This window comes from Ictidomys tridecemlineatus, chromosome 2 (genome assembly GCF_052094955.1).
Source record: "Ictidomys tridecemlineatus isolate mIctTri1 chromosome 2, mIctTri1.hap1, whole genome shotgun sequence".
In the NCBI taxonomy this organism is placed as follows: domain Eukaryota; kingdom Metazoa; phylum Chordata; class Mammalia; order Rodentia; family Sciuridae; genus Ictidomys; species Ictidomys tridecemlineatus.
The window spans coordinates 3,405,140-3,423,922 of record NC_135478.1 but is presented as its reverse complement, the minus strand read 5'-3'; the positions used below and the strand labels follow the sequence as shown (position 1 = coordinate 3,423,922).

General features: G+C 64.0%; 3 protein-coding genes across 12 annotated transcripts in view; 2 read left to right on the top strand and 1 right to left on the bottom strand.

Moving 5' to 3' along the window:
* Positions 1-4,167: 4,167 nt before the first annotated feature.
* Positions 4,168-9,112, top strand: Dus3l (dihydrouridine synthase 3 like). Of its 4 annotated transcripts, none has more exons than XM_040290630.2 (13): positions 4,168-4,373; positions 5,056-5,341; positions 5,764-6,408; positions 6,866-6,907; positions 6,999-7,151; positions 7,381-7,497; positions 7,667-7,732; positions 7,829-7,939; positions 8,038-8,134; positions 8,269-8,344; positions 8,516-8,704; positions 8,768-8,896; positions 8,971-9,112. In XM_040290630.2, the coding sequence occupies exons 1-13, from the start codon at positions 4,213-4,215 to the stop codon at positions 9,041-9,043; spliced, it is 2,145 nt and encodes a 714-aa protein (XP_040146564.2). In that variant the 5' UTR covers positions 4,168-4,212; the 3' UTR covers positions 9,044-9,112. The 4 variants fall into 4 exon arrangements, with proteins under 4 accessions (XP_040146564.2, XP_005332126.3, XP_040146565.2 ...); XM_005332069.5 differs by having other exon boundaries at positions 4,173-4,373; positions 5,887-6,408; XM_040290631.2 differs by lacking the exon at positions 4,168-4,373 and adding an exon at positions 4,803-4,893.
* A 469-nt stretch (positions 9,113-9,581) lies between these two features.
* Positions 9,582-11,363, top strand: Prr22 (proline rich 22). Of its 2 annotated transcripts, XM_078034264.1 has the most exons (4): positions 9,582-9,724; positions 9,819-9,881; positions 9,958-10,034; positions 10,314-11,363. In XM_078034264.1, exon 4 carries the CDS (start codon positions 10,322-10,324, stop codon positions 11,345-11,347), a length of 1,026 nt encoding a protein of 341 aa, XP_077890390.1. In that variant the 5' UTR covers positions 9,582-9,724; positions 9,819-9,881; positions 9,958-10,034; positions 10,314-10,321; the 3' UTR covers positions 11,348-11,363. The 2 variants fall into 2 exon arrangements, with proteins under 2 accessions (XP_077890390.1, XP_013216968.4); XM_013361514.4 differs by lacking the exon at positions 9,958-10,034 and having other exon boundaries at positions 9,588-9,724.
* A 1,842-nt stretch (positions 11,364-13,205) lies between these two features.
* The window catches only part of Catsperd (catsper channel auxiliary subunit delta), a 41,927-nt gene continuing 36,349 nt past the window's right edge, over positions 13,206-18,783 (bottom strand). For all 6 annotated transcript variants that reach the window (XM_078034230.1, XM_078034214.1, XM_078034219.1 and 3 more), the window contains 4 exons: positions 17,807-17,935; positions 17,047-17,230; positions 14,553-14,713; positions 13,206-13,468 (listed from right to left, as the gene is read on the bottom strand). In XM_078034230.1, coding sequence (XP_077890356.1) covers positions 13,219-13,468; positions 14,553-14,713; positions 17,047-17,230; positions 17,807-17,935 — 724 coding nt within the window. In that variant the 3' untranslated portion in view covers positions 13,206-13,218. The remainder of the gene's footprint in view (positions 13,469-14,552; positions 14,714-17,046; positions 17,231-17,806; positions 17,936-18,783) is intronic.

Here is an 18,783-nt window from a genome sequence, read left to right as displayed (position 1 = left end):
TTGGCTGGTGGAGAACTTTCCATCTTAGTGCTAGGAGTTGGTCCAGGGCCAGAGGGCCTGGGGCTGCACCCTGGGACCCCCAGGGACCGGCTCCGCAGGGTTGGAGGTGGCTGGGCACTCAGTGTCCTCTCTACCTCCAGCTGCCTCTGGCCCGAGCATTAGTCACAGAGCCCGTCCTCATCCTGCAGTGTGCTGGTGCACAGCCCCGGGCCTCAGTTCTTCCACCTGAGGAACGGCTCCCTGTGCCATCAGATCCGCGCTTGGAGTTGGGTAGTGTCCCCTGCACTGGCCTGGATCAGTGGGACAACTCCAGGCTGCCGCCACTGGCCCTGGTCCTCCTCAGCGCTCAGCTTTGGGTGCTGAATTCAACATCACTCTCACTTCAACTCTGGCAGGGTCCCCAGAGCTGGACACACGCTCCTGGCTGGGGGTCAAGCGAGGGCCCGGGAGCCGGAGGGGAAGACAGCCAGGCTGGGATGGAGCCCAGGAGGCCTGTGGGCGGCAGGAAGGAGCCAGCCTTCCAGGCCAGGATGGTAAAAACAGGGCCAGCAGCTGTCCCCACAGGGCCATTCACAGCCTCAGGTCACAGGTCGAGGGCCCCATCCCTGGGGGTCTCAGGTCAGCAAGGTGGGAAAGCCATCAGGCAGCAGTCCCGGCAGGGGGCGGGGCCGGGCTCTGCGGGTGGCCCGTGGGGCCCTGCAGGGCTGTGCAGACAGACACACAGGACACACAGGAGCCGATGGAAGTGTGCACACCACTGCTCACCCGCGTGTGCCACATGCACCCTGGCTCCCTGTCATCACCGCTGCCCGCCCAGCTGCCTGGCCGGCCCTGCCGTCTCGTGTCCTTAGCCCGGGCTGCCCTAATCCCAGTCTCCTGTCCTGAAGCCAGGAGATAAGAGGCAGCTGCAGCCACTGATAAAGAAGTCGCAGCCACAAATCCGGGGTGGCTGCGGCAGTGTCGGGCATGGAGCCCGGGCTGCACCTGCCCTGCAGCGCTGTCCAGCCAGGGAGAGGCAGGAAGAGGGCAGGGGGCAGAGGGGAGCAGAGAGGAGCAGAGGAGAGAACCAAGAGCAAGAGCAAAATGAATCTTGGAGACAGAAATAGAAAGAATCAAAGAGACAGAGGCAGAGAGAAGCCGCGAAGAAAGAGCCAGCTGCGAGGTCCCTAGGCCTGTCCCACCCCCACCTGGCCCTCACTCTCTCCACCGGCTCAGAGGCCCAGGGTCACAGCCTCCCTCCTTGACCTCAGTCAAGGTCAGGCATTGGGAGGATGAGCCTGGGTGACGTCTCCTCATGTCCCCCATGCTCCCAAGGTTCAAGGAACCCCTCAGGCCCCTGCCACAGCGCAGTGAAGGTGGGACTCCCAGGGAAGGCTCCCCGCGGTGCCCCATTTCCAGCTGGGGAAAGCCGCTTCCCCTGGACAAGTGTTCATGGAGCCCCCTCCTGTGTCAGGCCTGTGCTGGGTGCTGGGGACACAGAGTGACAAAGGCAGACCCAACCCCACCCTCTCTGGGCTCACAGTCCTGTGCGGAAGGTGATCATGGGCCAGGCAGCCAGAGGGCCAGAGCGGGCACTGGACTCACCTCGTCCGGACAGTCAGGGAGTCTTCTGGGGGAAGGGTGGGGAGATCAAGGTGCCTGGGAGCAGGGAATGGTGTTGTTGAAGAGGGAACCACATGCGGAGGCTCAGAGGGAGGACTGGTTCCTGAGAGCTCTGGAGCAAGCAGGGAGAAGGCAGCAGGACTGGGCCGTGCGGGAGCTTAGGGAATGGGACAGGCAGGGCACTAGGGAGCCAGGGAAGGACTGGGAGCCGGGAGGGGCCTGGTCAGTTTTGCCCGATATTATTATTATTATTTTGCAGTGCCAGGGGTTGAACCTGGGGCTCGTGCACGTCAGGTGCATCCTCTGCCGGGATCGTGTTTCCCACGGAGCAGGGGGAGCTGGGCTGTTGGAACAGGAGCATGGAAGTCTGGAGGGGGGAGGGGCGGGGATGGCCGTGAGAGTCTGGCGGGAAAGTGAGATCCACCGGCTGTTGGGGGGGAGAGGCAGGAAGGTATCCTCTTGGTCTCTGGCTCTGGGTGGTGAGGCAGCCCTTAGCTGGGGACAGCAGGACACGGTGAGGTGCTGAGACCACTGTTCTTTTGGGGATGCGGAGGCCAGGGGAAGGAGGCCAGGAGGGGCTGGAGGCTTGAGGCCACAGCAGGAGGGCAGTCTCCTGGGGACAACATGGGGTCTCCCCAGGTCCAGGGTGCCTGAGGCTAGGGAGGCCAGACAAGTGCAGTTCAGGGGCCCTCTGTGGCCTGCGGGTGACAAAGGTCAGAGTCGGGTATCAATGTTTAGAACAGGGCCTGGCCCGCAGCAAGCACTGACAACCATTCACGGGGGACAAGTGAGCACTGTCATGCCACCATCGTCCTACTGTGTGGATGGTACATGTGGTGAGCCAACGCGCCACCCTGGTGTCCACAGCCAGCCATGGGCTCCTGGCCAGAAAGAGGCAGGCCTCCCTGAGCCTGTCTCCCCCACTGTCTCCTGTGAAGCTGTGTGGGGGACAAGTGACAGGATCCAGAGGCAGGGGACAGGCACCCCAGGAGGGAGGAGGAGCTGGTCGCCTCCACACTCAACCCTACTGTGTCCCACAGAAGGTGTCGGGCCCCAGGTGGGCGGCAGCTCTGACCCTTCCCCTGTCTCCACCCTCCTAGAAAAACTGCTGCTGGGGCTGTGGTGGCCTTGGGGACATCCCTCTGTCTCTGGGCCTGTTCACCACCTGTCACACCAGAAGCACGGCAGCCCCTTCCTGCTGTGGACTGCGCAAGCCTTCTGAGTGCTGTGTGAGGTGGTGAAGGGACGCATGGCATTCCTGGACGGAAGTCAGGGAAAACGAGGACAGTGACAACAACGCAGTGACGACAGCTGTCTGACTACTGCACTACTGCTCGGGAGCCCCTTCCTTCTGGGGGAGGTGCTCTGATCAGCCCAATTTTATAGCTGAGGGGAGATGGGAGAGCTGCAGGGTGTTCCCCCCTGGCAGGTGGAGGGAGGGGCAGGGAGTCTAACTCAGGGAGAACCTGAGCTCTCCACTGCACAAGCCTCCTCCAAAATCGGGGACCTTAGGGGGCATAACCAGGCATGATGGGGGCAGTGGCAAATGGTGACTAGGGCATCCCTCCTCTGCTCAAAATCCTCCATGGCTCCCAAATCCCTGGGTGTCAAAGTCCAAGTCCTCCCTGTGCCCAAAGGACCCTGAATGACCTTCCCTGTCCTCTCCCAACCTCTCCTTCTCCTTGCTGTGCTTCCAACATGCTCAGTCCAGTCCTGCCCCAGGACCTTTGCACAGCTATGCCCTCTGCCTGGAGCCTTTTTCCTTCAATAGCCCTATGACTCTCACTTCTTCTGAGTATACTCAAATATGGCCTTGTTGGTGAAGCCTTCCTTGACCACCCTACTAAAAATGTGCAAGCACCAAAAGTGTTATCCCCAATTCCCCTTCCCTACTTCATTACTACTAACAGGGTAGTTACGTATCATGTTCACTGTCTTTGTAACTCCTGCGCCAGCTCAGGGGGATTTTGTTTTCTTCACTGCTGTATGTCCAGCATCTAGGGAGCATCTAGCACATAAATTGTCAACTAATTATCTGTTGAACAAACGCCCCACTTAAAAGTAGTGAAACTTACATTTAAAAATAATTATTTTTATTGTACAAACATGTGGGTGCCCTGTGATGGTCTGACCCATGTACAGTATGTGATGGTCAAATCAGGGTAGGCAGCAAGTTCTCCTTAAACATTCCTTAAACTTTTGATTAACGTGCGCTAACTGTACAAACTTACGGGACCCAGTAAGAGACCTCAGTACGCGCCGACGACGTGCGACCGTCCATCGGGGCACCGTGCTGCCAACTCCTTGTCCTTACTTGGGAGCCTTGCGCTCCTGCCTTCCGGTTATTATAAAAACATAGAAAAGGTGACTGGGAACTACTTTCTTCCCCGCCACTCCCCCTCATAGAACTTATATTTTCTAAAGCAGAGCAGAACACTCCCTGCGGCCCGCAGGTGCCAGGTTTGAAGCCCTTGAGGACCCTTTTCGGCTTCCCTCGGACCCACAAGCCCGTCCGAGGACCCGCCCACGCTTGGCTCCGCCCCGTGACGCCAGGCGCGCATAACAGCGTCATTGGAGCGCTGCGCGCATGCGCACTCGCCCTGTACGGCCATGGAGCACATGCGCGACCCGGAAGGCCTGTCTGCCACATTCCACAACGGCCTTGAGTTGTCGATGGCGGAGGGAGCGAAGAAGGCCCCAGCAGAGAGTGGAGGTGACAGCGACTCAGCAGTCAGCGCGTCAGAACGGGGAGTCGCGCCCATTAAATCTCAGTGAGTCTCCAGAGCAGTAGGGGGCACCTTATGTAGTCTTCCCGGTACCCGTAGTGCGGCCCAAGCGGCGCATGCCCGGATGTGGGGCACGGTCCAGAGCAGGGAACTTGCAGTCTTCAGTCCGGGCTATTCCTCCGCCCATAACCCGCAGACTGGTCAGGCTAACACCCGTAGAGGTGTGCGTCTGAGGCTGTCACTTGTGTGAGCGGCGGCCACGTGCGTGCTGGATAGGCGGGGTTCAAGGCGAGACCCGCAGTGTGTGCTGGGGGCTGTAGTCCCTCCGTATGGTGGGAACGGCGCGTGTGCACCTACAGTCGCTGTTGCGGAGGGGGTTTGACATCGCCGCGAATGCCCCAGGGCATGCTGGGGATTGCAGTGTCTGTGGGGCTGGAAGGCGGGCTGGTCCTCGCTGCAAGGCATGCTGGGACTTGTAGTTTCCCACGTTAGGCCAGGGATGTTCCCGCTTGATAAAACTTATGTTTAGGCCTGATGCTCAGGGGAGTGGGGAACCAGGAACAAAGTAGGTTCTCCCTCTGGCCTTGAGGTTAGCCCTGGATGGGAGCTGGCTGCTTCTCAGTAGTGAGCTCTCTGTCAACTGAAGCATTTAAGCAGGGGTAGTGCTCAGCCTCCTCACCCCAGTGTTCCTTGACGAGTCCCCTTTCTTCTCCCTCTCTGCTGGCAGATACCTCACCACCAAGGAACAGTTTCACCACTTCCTGGAAGCCAAAGGGGAGAAGCTCCAGCAGGAATCGGAGGCAGGAGACCCTGATGGCAATGACCTGGCTGAGCCTAGGGCCAAGAGGATCCGACTGGAGGATGGGCAGGCGGAGGATGGGCAGGCGGAGCAGACAGCTGAGCCGGGGCAGCAGCCACAGGCCCAAAAAAGGGCCCGGGGCCAGAACAAGGGCCGGCCCCACGTGAAGCCCACACACTATGACAAGACCAGGCTCTGCCCCTCACTGATTCAGGTGAGCATGACCCCATGAGTAGGTTCTGGGGGCTTCAGTCCCTATTTGATCCTCAGGATCGGTCACAATGTAAGTACAGCCGGCAGCTTGGGGTGACTCAGCCTCTGATCTTAAGCTTTGATGACGAGAAAGGCACACACATTCCGCAGGAACCGCACTTTGAGACTTGAATTTTGATCTTTTCCTGATTTGTGACATGAGACGCTCTTGTGAGTGGTGTGACAGTCACATGATGCTGGGTCCCGTCAGCCCGAGGCTGGAAAGGTGAAGGCCGATGCTCCATGGTCCCCATAGCCACCCAGGAGTTCTGGTGGTGAGGCAGGCCCCATGATTTGGACATGGGGCATCTTTAACCTACCATGGGTGTCTGCAGGTGACCTCCTGGCAGGTCGAGGACCGACTGTGTTGCTCTTGGTCCCCAGTCACAGACGGAGAGCCTGAGTCCTGGGGAGGTTGCCGCCGTGCCTGAGGTCACAAACAAGACGGGGATCTGGGACGCACAAGCAGCCTTCCTGGTCCTGTCACGTCCTCCCTCCGCTCCACAGGAGTCTGCTGCAAAGTGTGTCTTTGGTGACCGCTGCCGCTTCCTGCACGACGTGAGCCGCTACCTGGAGACCAAGCCGGCCGACCTGGGCCCCCGCTGTGTGCTCTTCGAGACCTTCGGCAGATGCCCCTATGGTGTGACCTGTCGCTTCGCTGGGGCCCACCTGGGGCCCGAGGGCCAGAACCTGGTGCAGGAGGAGCTGGCCTCAGACTGGGCCCACCGCCAGCCAGTGCGCAACGGCCTGGACAAGGCCCTGCAGCAGCAATTGCGCAAGCGCAAGATCCGCTTCGAGCGAGCTGAGCTCGCCCTGCGCCAGCTGAGCCAGGGCCAGCTGCCAGGCCCTTCGGCTGGTGCCGTCCTCGAGGCCACCACAGCCGAGGGCACCCCAGGGCAGAGCGACTGTGGTGCCCAGCAGGCCCCCGCTGGGCCAGACGCTGGCTGCTCTCCCAGCCGCCCTGTGCAGACCTGCGGGCCCCTGACGGACGAGGACGTGGTCAGGCTGCGGCCCTGTGAGAAGAAGCGGGTGTGTGTTCCAGGCCCCATTGCAGACGGTGCGGCGGCAGGGCTGGCCTCACAGCACGCGCCTGCCGGGCACCAGCTGTGTCACTCCTGTGCTAGACGCCTACAGCCAGGTGCCTGGAGAAGCCCCACTGACCTTCCCCTCTGATCTCCAGCCTGGGCCCAGCCTCAGCTAGCCTCAGCGTGGCGGGCAGGAGAGCTGGCCGCACAGCGCCGCCCTGGAGCGCCAGGGCTGGGCAGGGGGGCAACACAGAAGGCTTCTGAGAGCAGGGGCATCATGGCTGGGGTGTGGTGGTCAGAGATGAGCTCTCCAGCACAGGGAGTGTGGGGCGAAGAAGGAGTCTTACGAAGGGTGGGTCGTCACCTGCAGGAGCCCCGGGTGGAAAGGAGCCAGGATGGCAGGACAGGGGAGTGTCCTGGGCTGTGGGGGAGTCTGCCTTCACGTGGTCTCTTCCTTCCAGCTGGACATCAGCGGAAAGCTGTACCTGGCCCCCCTCACCACGGTAGGGCCTGGCAGAGGAGGGGGCTGGTTGGCCCGGGCCCCGGGGTCCCTGCCCGCTGTGGCCTCACATGTCTTGTGTCCTGGTGGCCCAGTGTGGGAACCTGCCCTTCCGGCGGATCTGCAAGCGCTTTGGGGCGGATGTGACATGTGGGGAGATGGCTGTGTGCACGAACCTGCTGCAGGGCCAGATGTCCGAGTGGGCCCTGCTCAAACGCCACCAGTGCGAGGACATCTTCGGTGTCCAGGTCAGCGTCTGCCCAGGAGGTGGGGTGGGCCCCGTGGCTGCCAGGTTTCAGAGCTACTTTCAGGATCTGCCCGGGTGACAGCCCAGTGGCCCTGGTGCAGGCCTGGTGCATCAGAGACGATGCCAGCAGGGTGGTTGATTTGCCACCCCCTGGGAGGCCAGGGCGGGTGGCCATGGCCGTGTGGCAGTCCCCAGGTGCGAGGCCCTGGGGTCTTCCTGCTGTGCCACAGCTGGAGGGCGCCTTCCCCGACACCATGACCAGGTGTGCAGAGCTGCTGGGCCGCACCATCGAGGTGGACTTTGTGGACATCAATGTTGGCTGTCCCATCGACTTGGTGTATAAGAAGGTAAGGTGGCCGGGCCCGTGCCTTGGTTTCCCCCCACTTGGTCATGAAGGTGCCGCGCCAGCTAGAGACTGGGGGGATAGCCGCAGACGTCGCTGTGGCGCGAGTCCTGGCAGGGCTGGGTGGTCGCGGTGCCGGTGGCGTGGGCAGGGCTGACCTTCCCTCTCCCCAGGGCGGGGGCTGCGCGCTCATGAACCGCACGGCCAAGTTCCAGCAGATCGTCCGCGGCATGAGCCAGGTGCGTGATGGTTGGCTCTGCCCCAGCCCGTCCCCTGCTCGTCCCCAGCCTGTCCCCGGCCTGTCCCCAGCCCCGCCAACTCCCTCCTGTCCCCAGGTGCTGGACGTGCCACTGACGGTGAAGCTGCGCACCGGCGTCCAGGAGCGGGTGCAGCTGGCGCACCGCCTGCTGCCGGAGCTGCGGGACTGGGGTGCGGCCCTCGTCACGGTGGGTCCCAGCCTGGGCTGTGGCCGCCATCCCCACGGCCCCTGTCCCCACGGCCACCTGTGTGCCTGATGTCTGCATCTCCACCTCTGCCTCCTCAGCTCCATGGCCGCTCTCGGGAGCAGCGCTACACCAAGCTGGCCGACTGGGAGTACATCGCCCAGTGCGCCAAGGCCGCCAGCCCCATGCCGCTGTTCGGTGGGTGCCCCAAAGCCATTTCTGTCCCCCTGCCACCTGAGGCCACCCCCTGCACCTCTTTTGCCCTGATGGGGGCCACCCAGTGGTGAGGATCACCCAGAGCAGCTCCCGAGGTGCCCTCTCTGTCCCGTCAGGAAATGGGGACATCTTGTCGTACGAGGATGCCAACTGCGCCCTGAAGACGGGAGTGGCCGGGGTCATGATCGCCCGGTGAGTTCCCTGCAGGACCCAAGGCCAGTGGCAGCTGCGTGGGAGTGAGGGCCCGCTGTGGTCCTGTGGGACCAGGACAGGCAGGGAGCAAGGGGAGTCGCAGCAGGGAGGGCTTCTGGTGGCTGTGGCCTAGGGCCCAGGCAGCCGCAGGCTGATACCCCCACCCCGTAGCGGGGCCCTGCTGAAGCCGTGGCTGTTCACGGAGATCAAGGAGCAGCGGCACTGGGACATCTCGTCCTCCGAGCGCCTGGACATCCTGAGGGACTTCACCAGCTACGGGCTGGAGCACTGGGGCTCAGACACGCAGGGCGTGGAGAAGACGCGGCGCTTCCTGCTGGAGTGGCTGTCCTTCCTGTGCAGGTGGGTGGCCCCTGGGGGGCGGCGGCCCAGGCTGGAGGCTCCTCTTGACCTGCGTCCCTGCAGGTACGTGCCCGTGGGCTTGCTGGAGCGGCTGCCGCAGAGGGTCAACGAGCGGCCACCCTACTACCTGGGCCGCGACTACCTGGAAACGCTGATGGCCAGCCAGCAGGCGGCCGACTGGATCCGCATCAGGTGCCCGGGCGGTGGGGCTGGGGAGGGCTGCCGGGGTAGCCAAGCCCCAGGTCTGACCCCTGCCCTCCCCACAGCGAGATGCTCCTGGGACCTGTGCCGCCCGGCTTCGTCTTCCTGCCCAAGCACAAGGCCAATGCGTACAAGTAGTGGCCCACAGGCCCCGGCCCCCGCACGGGCAAGACAATAAACACGGCTCACTCTGGGAGCCCAGGCCTCTCCGCGGCTCGGCTGCTCCTCGCCAGCACCCCCTGCTGTCCGGTCGCCCCCGCCTCCCTCCTGGCCGGCAGCCCTTCCCAGCCGACGCACTCATGCACCAGGCCTCCGGCCACCCGAGGGTCCGGTGGGGCTGTGCTTTGTGCTGCCCAGAGGCCAGGACCACCAGGTTGCCAGCGGGTGGTGGAGTGGGCCTCGGGTGAGGTCAGGGCCCCTGCTGGGGGGCCATGGCTCTGGAGCAGTGGACAGTGTTGCCAGAGAGGAGAGGCCAGGCCAGGGTCTGCCCCCCCCAGGTGACACTGGCTCTCACCTCTGGGTGTCCCCTCTGCCTCCTACCCACCCTCCCACCCCCGGAACCCCACCTGGTGGGCAGGCCTTGGCCTGGAACCCACTGCCCCAGTAACCAGGGGCGTAGAACCCCGCAGGACTCTGAGCCTGCTCTCCGGTGGGCGCCTCCACTCCCACCTGCCAGGCCCCGCCTGCCCATGCAGCACCCCAAGCCCTTCTACCCCACCGCAGCCCCCCAGGAAGGCTTCAGCCCCAGGGGCCTGGAGAGCACCGAGGGGCTGGGCAGCCAGCCAGCGCCCGCCTGCCCCGAGTCTGCTCCTGCCGTGGGTACGCGTGGCGGGGGTGGGGGCGGCCTCGCGGAGGTGGTGCCCAGGGCGCCTCCGCAGCTCAGGCCCCACCCACCGGGCCCCTTTGTCCACAGCCTCGAACCTCCTGTATCAGCCCCTAAGCTCGGAGAAAGAGGCGTTTCCCGCCCCTCCAGCAGGTACCGGCCACCCCAGCTCAACGAGGGCCGGAGCAGTTAAGAGTGGGCAGGGCTCATCTCCCTTCTCTGCCCCCAGGGGACCCTGCAGGTCGGCCTGAGTCCCCAACCTCAGGCGGGTGCCCCAGAGGAGGGGCCAGTCCTCTGTGCCACAAGGCAGGTCGCTTACCTTGCTCCCCGGGTTCCCCAGAGGCAAGCTCTGCCCCCCACCTTGCCCAGCCTCAGAGCATGCCCTGGGCCCTGCCCGTGGGGACCCAGAGTGAGGCCCGATCCCAGTGGGTCCCCGAAGCAAAGCCTGGGGCCACCATCCCTCAGGAAGCTGGGGAGAAAGCCATGTCCTCGCCCAGACAGGCCCCCAGAGAGTTCAGAGCGAGGGGCCCTTAGTCAGGAGGCCCCTGTCCCAACCCCGTGGGTACCCACGCCCGCTGCCTGCAGGCTTCCAGATGGCGCCATGCGGCTGCTTCTTCGACCCCCGCATCTACCGAATCGAGTGGGCCACCACCGACTTTGGCCAGTCGTCCCTGTACAAGCTGGCCGTGGCTGGGGGCCCCGCCTCGCCAGGCAGCTACCTCCTGGAGCCGCAGCGCTACCTCAAGGGCCCCGTGCCAGCCCCGCCACCGTACCCCCACTACCAGCCGGCGCCCGGGGGGTCCCAGTACCTCATGCCCTACTTCCCCCCTGAGGGACCTGGGCCCGAGGCCCTGGGCTTTGTGGGCGATGGGGGGCCCCCCGCCTTTGTGGACCTACCCCCGCCGCTGCTCAAGGAGAGCCTGGCGCCCCCCAAGGAGAGCAAGCTGCCCCCGCTGCTCGTCACGCTGCCCACCGAGGCCACCCTGCCCCCCAGCACCTACGGCCCCCTCAAGGGCCACCTCGGCCAAGTCCACGGGTCTGAGGGGGCCGCACGGCCCAGCGAGCCCCTGGCTGTCCCCACCAAGGAGCCGCAGGGTGGCAGTGGGGCCGTGCCCAGCCTGCCGCACGCCACGGGTCCCGGGGAGACCAAGGCCCCGGAGGCGGCGCGGGCCTTCGTGCTGCCGGACAAGGTGCTGCTGGAGGACGCCATGAAGCTCTTCGACTGCCTGCCCGCCGGCGCGGAGCCCGAGGCCACCCCGCGCAAGCTGCCCAGGCCCGGCCTGCCCGACTGCGGGGGCGGGGGCGGCGGCGACTCCTCCAGTGACATCCGCTCCCTGCACCTGCCCGACGAGCTGCTGTCCTTCGACTACAGCGTGCCCGAGATCCTGGACACCGTGTCCAACGTGGACTGCTTTTTCAACTTCAAGGCGCTTGACGAGGACCCGCCGCCCCGCCTGGGGCCCCCTGCTGCTGACCCTGCGGCCCCTGTCCTGAGGTCTGACCCCCCGGGGAAGAAGAAGGCTGCCTCTGCCGTCAGGAAGGGGAAGCCGGGTGGCAAGGGCAGGCAGGTGGCAGCCCCCGTGGGGCCGCGGCAGGACCTGGGAGTCACCCCCCATTAAAAGTTTTGATCTCTCAGCTTGGCGTCCCTTGGCCTCCAGGGGCAGGAGGCTGTGTGCGGACACCTGGGCCCTGGCCCGCGTCTGAGGGAAGGCAAGGCTGTGCCCTGCTGCGTGCTGAGGTCGGGCAGGACCCAGCACTTGTTGATGCTGGCCTCCAGGGCTACTCGCAGGAGACAGGCTGGTCCCTGTGCCAGAGGGCCCGAGCAGGGGTCCTCAGGAAGTGGGGAACTTGTTTTTTCTGGTTCTGGAAGGAACCCTGGGGGTGCTCTTCCACTGAGCCCCATCCCCAGCCGTTTTCATTTTGGAACAGTCTTGCTAAGTCCTCAGGAGCTCTGATAGCCGGGATCACGGGTGCGCGGCACTGCGTCCATCCAGCACGAGGACTTGACTTCTGTGTTTGGTGGTGGAAATCAAGGTTTCCCAGGGAGTGGCCAGCACGCTCAGTCTGTACCCTACTGTCTGCCCTGCGTCCCAGGAAGCTGCACGGGTGGGAGAGGCCCTGACTCTGTGCGGCCTCTGTGCAGCCTGGGGCCATGGGAGGCCTTGCTGCAGCCCTGGGCCAGTGGTGGGCGAGGGGAGGCAGGCCAGGGGCTGGGCTGGTGCTGCCGACTGGCCGGGTGGTGAGGGTTGGGCACGAGCAGACCCCCCTGTGGTGGGGGCAGCGCTGGCTCAGGGTGGGCGAGGCGGGTGCAGGAGGGAGGCCCAGTAAGGAGGGCGGGGCACGTGTGGCACGTGGCCCCTGAGCCCCGGTGAGGGTGTCCAGCAGGGCTCCAGTGGGACTGCCTAGGTGCTGATGTGAGAAGCCAGAGACAGCCCAGCCCAGGAAGGGCAGGGTGACCCCAGGCGCCAGTGTCCTCAGCCTCCCCCCTTATCCCGTGGGACTGCCCATGCACAGGCCTTCCCTTGCCTTTCTGCTGTGCCCAAGGTGACCCTGAGGGGTGCCACCCCTAGGAACGTGTGACCAAACAGCAGGTGGCAGGCCGCCCCTCCTGGGACACCCCTGTGGGATGGCTCGCCTGGCCTGCTCCTCCCAGGATGGGCTGGGAGTCCTGCCCACCCTGGGCTGTCCCCTGGTGCTGGGACCTTCATCCGGGGACCCGAGGTCTGTGCTGGGGGAGCCCAGGGGGCCTGGGACCTGGCGGGGTGCGCCACCGTGCTCAGCTTCGTGAGCTGAGGTCTGACGCGGCGTGGACCCTCATCATCGGTCCAGCCAAGTGAGCGGAGGGGAGGAGGCAGGGCCGCCCAGAAGCACAGGACTGGCCGGGCGCAGAGGGAGCTGGGAACACAAGGCAGGGTCCCTGCTGTGGTTTTGGCACAAAAGGCAAAGGGTGGGCAGGCTCTGTGTGGTAGGCTCCCGGCCCTGGGGCTGGCCCTGGACTGCAGGATCCCAGTGACGGGAGGCTGGGAGCCTGCGCTGGGCACTGCTTGGTTTGCACGTTACAGACGTGAGGTTTGTGGAGAGGGCACTGAGTGTCGTCTCTAGGAAACCATGGTCCTATGGGCTTGGCTTCGGGATGCCACAGTGTCACAGAATCAGTGAGGATTGAGTGCATCGGCCACACCTGTCATCCCAGCAGCTTGGGAGGCTGAGGCAGGAGGATCACATGTTCAAAGCCAGCCTCAGCAAAGCGCCGCGCTAAGCCACTCGGGGAGCCCTGTCTCAAAATACAAAACAGGGCTGGGGCGTGGTCCAGTGCCCCTGCGTTCAGTCCCCGGTACCAAAGGAAAAAGAAAAAGGACCGGGGTGTGTCCCCAAGGCAGAGCACCCTCCCGGCCTGGGCCCTCTGGGTTCCACCCCCAGCAAGACCCACGGCGACTCCTGCCGGCGGGGAGTGGGAAGAAGGCGCCTGCTGCCTGCTCAGTCTGACGCTTTACTCCGAGGCCCCGTGCTCAGCCCTGGCGGGACTTCGGTGCCTGGCCCTGGCACAGCCGCAGCAGCACAGGCTGGCACAGCACTGTTGGCACCTGTGGCCCTCCTTGGTGTGCAGGACGAGGTGGGCCAGCCATACGGCCAGCAGGAGGCCGCTCACGAGCAGCACGATGGCGGCCTCGGGCGGGATGGCTCTGCGCGGGTAGGCCCCGTACACGTAGATGCTGAAGGTGGTCTCCAGCTGGCAGTAGCTGCGGGGGCAGGAGGGGAGGCGCTGGGACAGCCGCAGGGCCCCCGCCTGCACGTCAGACCCGAGGCAGGACAGCGGGCTGCAGACTGAGGGGGCATCGCAGTGGGCACCAGCACTGGGCCCAGGAGGCCCCATGGACATCTAGGTGGACCTTCCTCCACGGTGATGGCAGAGAGGACTCAAGCAGGGTGAGGAAGTCGCCTGTGTTGTCCCCAGGGGGACACTGGCCACCAGTACAGGGCTGGCTCCAGGTGCTCCTGACGCCCCTGGGTGGGGACGTCTGATGGGAGAGGCTGCCTGGAGCCACCCCCATGCAAGTCGTCAGTCCCCCTTCCCCCGAGGCCGGCAGCCCTGAGTGGCTGAGCTGCCTGCGGCCTGCCCCACCGTGTCCCCCACTGGAGGTGGCAGGAGCACTGGCTGTGAATCTGAAATCCCGCTGTCCCCTGTGTGAAACGGGCAGTCTGGGCACAGAACCTGTGTCCTCCCAGGGCCGGAAGGACCCCTGAGGGACGGACCCCTGGCCCTGGGCCGTGTAGTGGTTGTTGTTGTGTGTGACTTAGGGAATGGTGGCCAGAAAAACCCTGTACGTGTGCAGTACAGACAGGAGTCTTTAACACTGTGACCAGTGGGTGGTTTAACTTGCAGATGCAGAATCCACAGAGGGCCAGGACTTCCCGAATGAACAAATGTCAACTAGAACTTAAAATCGTCACTCTGTGGGACAGTCTGAGCTGGGATTTTTGTTCCGTTGTTTGGTACCGCTGGGGACAGAGACAGGGCCTCACGTGTGGGAGGCAGGCAAGCGCCCTACCGCTGAGCCACACCCCAGCCTTTTAACTTTTATTTTGAGACAGGATCTTGCTAAGTCGTTAGGGCTGGCCTCCAACTTGCAATCCTCCTGCCTCAGCCTCCAGAGTCACTGGGATGACAGTTGTGGCCCCGGTGCCCCATGGGAAGTCAGTTCAGTCAGAATCTACCAGCCGGTGAGGGAGGGGCATAAAGGGTACCCTGCACAGGTGTGGCCCACCCCACAGAGCCTGCCCCCAGTTTGCCAGGTGGCCCTGGTGCAGGGCGGACCAGCTGACCTGTAGTAGGGGTCCACGATGGACAGGTGGAAGATGTAGAACCCGTTCCTTTGGTCGAAGATGATCTCGTTGTCCGTTAGGCCCCCCAGGACCTGGTACTGGACATCGGGCCACTCCAAGGCAGTGAGGTTGCTGCTGCTGTCGCGGCAGCTTATGTAGTTCTAGGGAGGGGACAGAAGCATGCCACTGGCCCTGGCCTGTCCTCCCGGAGCTGCCTGCCACCCTCCACTGCACCCTCACAGGCACAGGGGACCCCCATGTGGGTGAGGGAGAGGTGGGGTGCACGTCCACAGGCCAAGAAGGCCAAGGCTGGCCAAGAGGGCCAGGGACGGGCTTCCTCACAGCCCGGGAGGAGCCGCCCGGGGGGCTCCACGTTGGGATCTGGGAGGGTGGAGCCCGGACTCCCCTCCGGGGGCTGTTGTTGGCTCGATGCAGCCAGGTCAGGGGGACCAGTCGAGGTGGCAGCTTTCTGTCCTGTCCCCAGATTCTCGGGTGACACTTGGAGGTAGGTGAACAGTGCCCTGCTGCGACTCCTGCGCGTCCATCCGGGATTGTCGTGGGTAGGGGCTTGCTCCTCGCCCAGCTGCTCTACCTCTGAGCCACACCCCAGCCCTGTTACGCTGAGTTCTGGGGCCGGCCTTGGACTTGCAGCCTCCTGCTGGGCCTCGGGGAGCAGGGTGCCCACTGCTCTGTGGAGGCGGAGGCCCCTGGCCGTCAGCCTGAGGGGTCTGCAGATGACTCCAGCTTGGCAAGCTGGCCTTCCCCAGGGCTGTCAGCCTGTCCACCCGCACCAGCCCGCCCTCACCCAGGAAGCCCGCGGCTGGCCCAGAATGCTGGCTGCCCTCAGCCAGGACCCAGGCCACCTCCCGGCCCTACGCTTGGGTCCTCTGCCTGCCCGGAGCCTCCCAGAGGGAGGCAGGTGAGCAGAGAGGGAAGATCCAGCAGCAAAGGAGAGCAACAGGGAGTCCAGGGGTAGTTTGGCAGAGACCACCCGGGGATGGCACGGGGCCTGCCATCAGCCACGAGCTCTCGAAAACCAAGAGGAGACCCCAGCCCGCAAGAAAACGCCGAGGACACAGGACCCAGCACAAAGGAGTGAAGGTGTCCCTGGACAAGGTCCTCGCTGCAGGACACGCGAGCACACTCTGGTGCGCGCGTCCCCGGGCACCTTGGGACAAGCCTGCAGTGGGGAGGCCTGGGACCCTGCGGAACTGCACACCATTCAGTCTCTAGCCATCAGAGACGCAGCTCCACAGGACGGGGTTCCGGGACAGTGCCCGTCTCGGGGTGTCTGAAAGCCACAGTGCACCGCAGAGCAGGGCAGTGCGCCTGGCCTGCCTGAGGCCCTGGGTCCCAGCCTCAGGGAACACAGGAACCAGGCGCCTTCATCAGCCCCACAGCTGCACGGCCCAGCACAGCTGCCTGCGCTGTGCTACTGGGCGACTGGCCGCTCAGTGGTGTGTCCAGAGCTGCACGGCCCCAGCACACGAGGTCCCAGGTGACAGGGCGTCCTCAGCCCTATCCTGATCTCACTGGAGCATGGCCACACATGCCGTCTGTCGGTGACCGAAATACTATGTGGTGCGGAACTCTGACACATTCTCCCTTAAAAAGTCACCTGAGCCGGGGCTGGGCCGGGACTCAGCGGACAGCGCTCGATGAGCATGCACAAGCCCTGGGTTCCGTCCTCAGCACCACGTGAAAGTAAATAAATAAATTAAAGGTGTTGCGTCCCACTACAACTAAAAAAAAACTATTAAAAAAGAAAACAAGTCACCACAGTGCTGGGCACGGTGGCACATGCCTGCCCCTCCACTGAGTGGACGCTGGGCGGGAGGCTGCAAGTTCAAGGCCAGCCTCGGCAACTTGGCAAGACCTTCTCAAAGTAAAAATGAGAAAGGGCTGGGGCTCAGCGATGGCGCCCCGCTGGGTCCGACTCCAGAACCCCCAAAGTTCATGGAATGTGAAGCGAGTTTCATCTTTAAAAACAGGGAAAGCGACACTAACGCGGCGATAGCCAGAGCCCTTGACGGGCTGGGGCTGGGGCTCCGCGGCAGAGCGCTCGCCGCGCACGTGTCCGGCCCTGGGTGCCTCCTCAGCACCCTCAAGGTGAACCCACAGGACCAGGGCCGCGAGACCGGGAGCCGGTCACCTCGCTGGACAGCGCTCGGGCGGCGGCGCGGGGAGCGCGCGCCCCCTGCTGGCGGCACCGCCCTGCGCTCGGCCTCGAACCAGGCAGGGGACGAGCGCCAGCGGCTGACCACGGACCACCCCGTATTGTGGAAACGCTCGCGGGGCTCGGACCCTGAGCTGAGTCAGTCCGCGGAGGTGGCGCCCGGCGGGCTCACCCCCGCAGCAGGGCCCAGCGGACCGTGGTCAGTTCCCTTGCGGATTTCCAAAGGACGGCCCAGTGCCACGCTCTCCCTTCCCCCCGGGGCTGCGGCCCTCCCCCTCATCCAGGCATGACCTGTGCAGGCCAGAGGGTCAGCGCTACCTCTCTGTTCCAGGAGAAGGGTCCCTTCTTGGAGGACGTCTCCAGGACGCTGGTCCAGTTCTGGGGCTGGCTGAGGCACGAGGCGGAGCCCGCGGTCATGGCGTAGGAGTAGGTGAACACCCCGTTCACCTCCAGCAGCACGTACTCGGCGCTCACCACCTCCTGGAAGTCCGACTTCCGCCACCTGGGACACAGCGGGGCAGGGCTGCTCCAAGGACTGAGAAGACCTCTGCCACAGCTGCCCGCTGCGTGGACCTGTCCTGGGGGTGGGGGGCCGCGCCAAGTGCAGGGAGAGGGGACAGAGTCGGGGCCAGGCACCGGGCAGCAGCCTGAGAGGGACCGATGAGCAGGGACGGGAAGAAGCTGATGCCGTGTGTGGGAACCGAGTAAGGTCATGATAAGCACAGGGACAAATCCCACCCGCACACTGGGCATGTGTGAGGACCCGGGCCTTGCACACGCTAAGCATGCCATCACCCAGCGGCACCCTGCCCAAGCAAACAGGACGCTTCCCCGGCCCCAGAGGTTTCCGGTGACATCTGCAGCTTAGTTGGCTCCCCTCACGTGGCAGCTGCACCGTGGGTCCCACCAACCAGAGGCAAGTGACAAATATTTGAAAAGCAAGCTGGGCCTGGTGCAGTGGCACACGCCGTGATCCCAGAGGGCAGAGTGACCACCGCCCTGAGGAGGCCCCTGACCAGGTGGGCCTGAGGCAAGGGCCCGGAGGTGACCCCAAGCTGGGCACCCACGGGGCTCTTACAGCTCGATCACGGGCTTCCAGGGGGTGTCGTAGTAGACGAGTCGCGGGCAGCCCAGGTCCTTGTACGAGTACTGCACCACCAGGTCCTCGTCGGACCGCTGCCCCTGGTAGCTGGAGTCGTAGAATTCCCTTTAAGAGAGCAGGAAGCAGCCACGGGCAGTGGGGTCAGCTCCTGCCCACTGCCGGGCCCTTTGCCGCCTGTTTTCCCTCTGCAACAGGGACTTTCACCAGAATGGAGGTGACATCTAGGGGGCAAGCTTCACAGTCAAGACCCAGAGACACTGGGATTTCCTGTTGATTTTGTGTATCAATGTGGCCGGATCACTGGGTCCAGGCCTTGGCTGTTTGTGTGAAGGCGTCTTTTCTGGTTTCTGAATGAGACTGACGTTTACATCAGGGCTCTTTGAGTGCTGTGGGGGACCCACATGTTGGGTGGGCCTGCCCGAATCAGGCGAAGGCCGGAACAGAACAAACACCTACCTGCCCCCAATCCCAACCCTTGTGCCGTAGCGGATGGCCATGTGGCTCAAACTGCAGCTCTTTTCTGGGCTCCAGTTTCCACTACCCTGCAGACGTCCGAAGTTCCGGGCCTCAGCCAATTCCTTACAGTCTTTCTCCTTCCCTCCCTCCGTATCTATAGCTACAGGCATCCCTCAGGATCCGAAGGGGATTAGTCCTACGGGGATGGGTTCTGGGATCCCCCGAGGACTCCCAAATCCACAGATGCTTGAGTCCCTTATGTAAAAAAGTGCAATATGCCAGGTTGGTGGCCAGGTTGGTGGCATCCCAGCAGCTCGGGAGGCTGAGGCAGGAGGGTGGCGAGTTCAAAACCAGCCTCAGCAACTTAGCGAGGCCCTAGGCAACTTGGAGAGACCCTGTCTCTAAATAAAATGCTTTTTAAAAAGGGCTGGGAGGGGACTGGGGATGTGGCTCAATGGTAGAGCGCTCACCTTGCCACGTGAGGCCCTGGGTTTGAT

Excerpts from the sequence above, each read along its gene's own strand:
- Dus3l (XM_040290630.2), top strand. The coding sequence starts at position 4,213 with ATGGAGCACATGCGCGACCCGGAAGGCCTGTCTGCCACATTCCACAAC. Across the intron at positions 8,135-8,268 it reads CAGCCCCATGCCGCTGTTCG|GAAATGGGGACATCTTGTCG; the intron begins GTGGGTGCCCCA and ends CTGTCCCGTCAG. Across the intron at positions 8,705-8,767 it reads TGGCTGTCCTTCCTGTGCAG|GTACGTGCCCGTGGGCTTGC; the intron begins GTGGGTGGCCCC and ends GCGTCCCTGCAG.
- Prr22 (XM_013361514.4), top strand. The coding sequence starts at position 9,595 with ATGCAGCACCCCAAGCCCTTCTACCCCACCGCAGCCCCCCAGGAAGGC. Across the intron at positions 9,725-9,818 it reads CGAGTCTGCTCCTGCCGTGG|CCTCGAACCTCCTGTATCAG; the intron begins GTACGCGTGGCG and ends CTTTGTCCACAG. Across the intron at positions 9,882-10,313 it reads GTTTCCCGCCCCTCCAGCAG|GCTTCCAGATGGCGCCATGC; the intron begins GTACCGGCCACC and ends CGCTGCCTGCAG.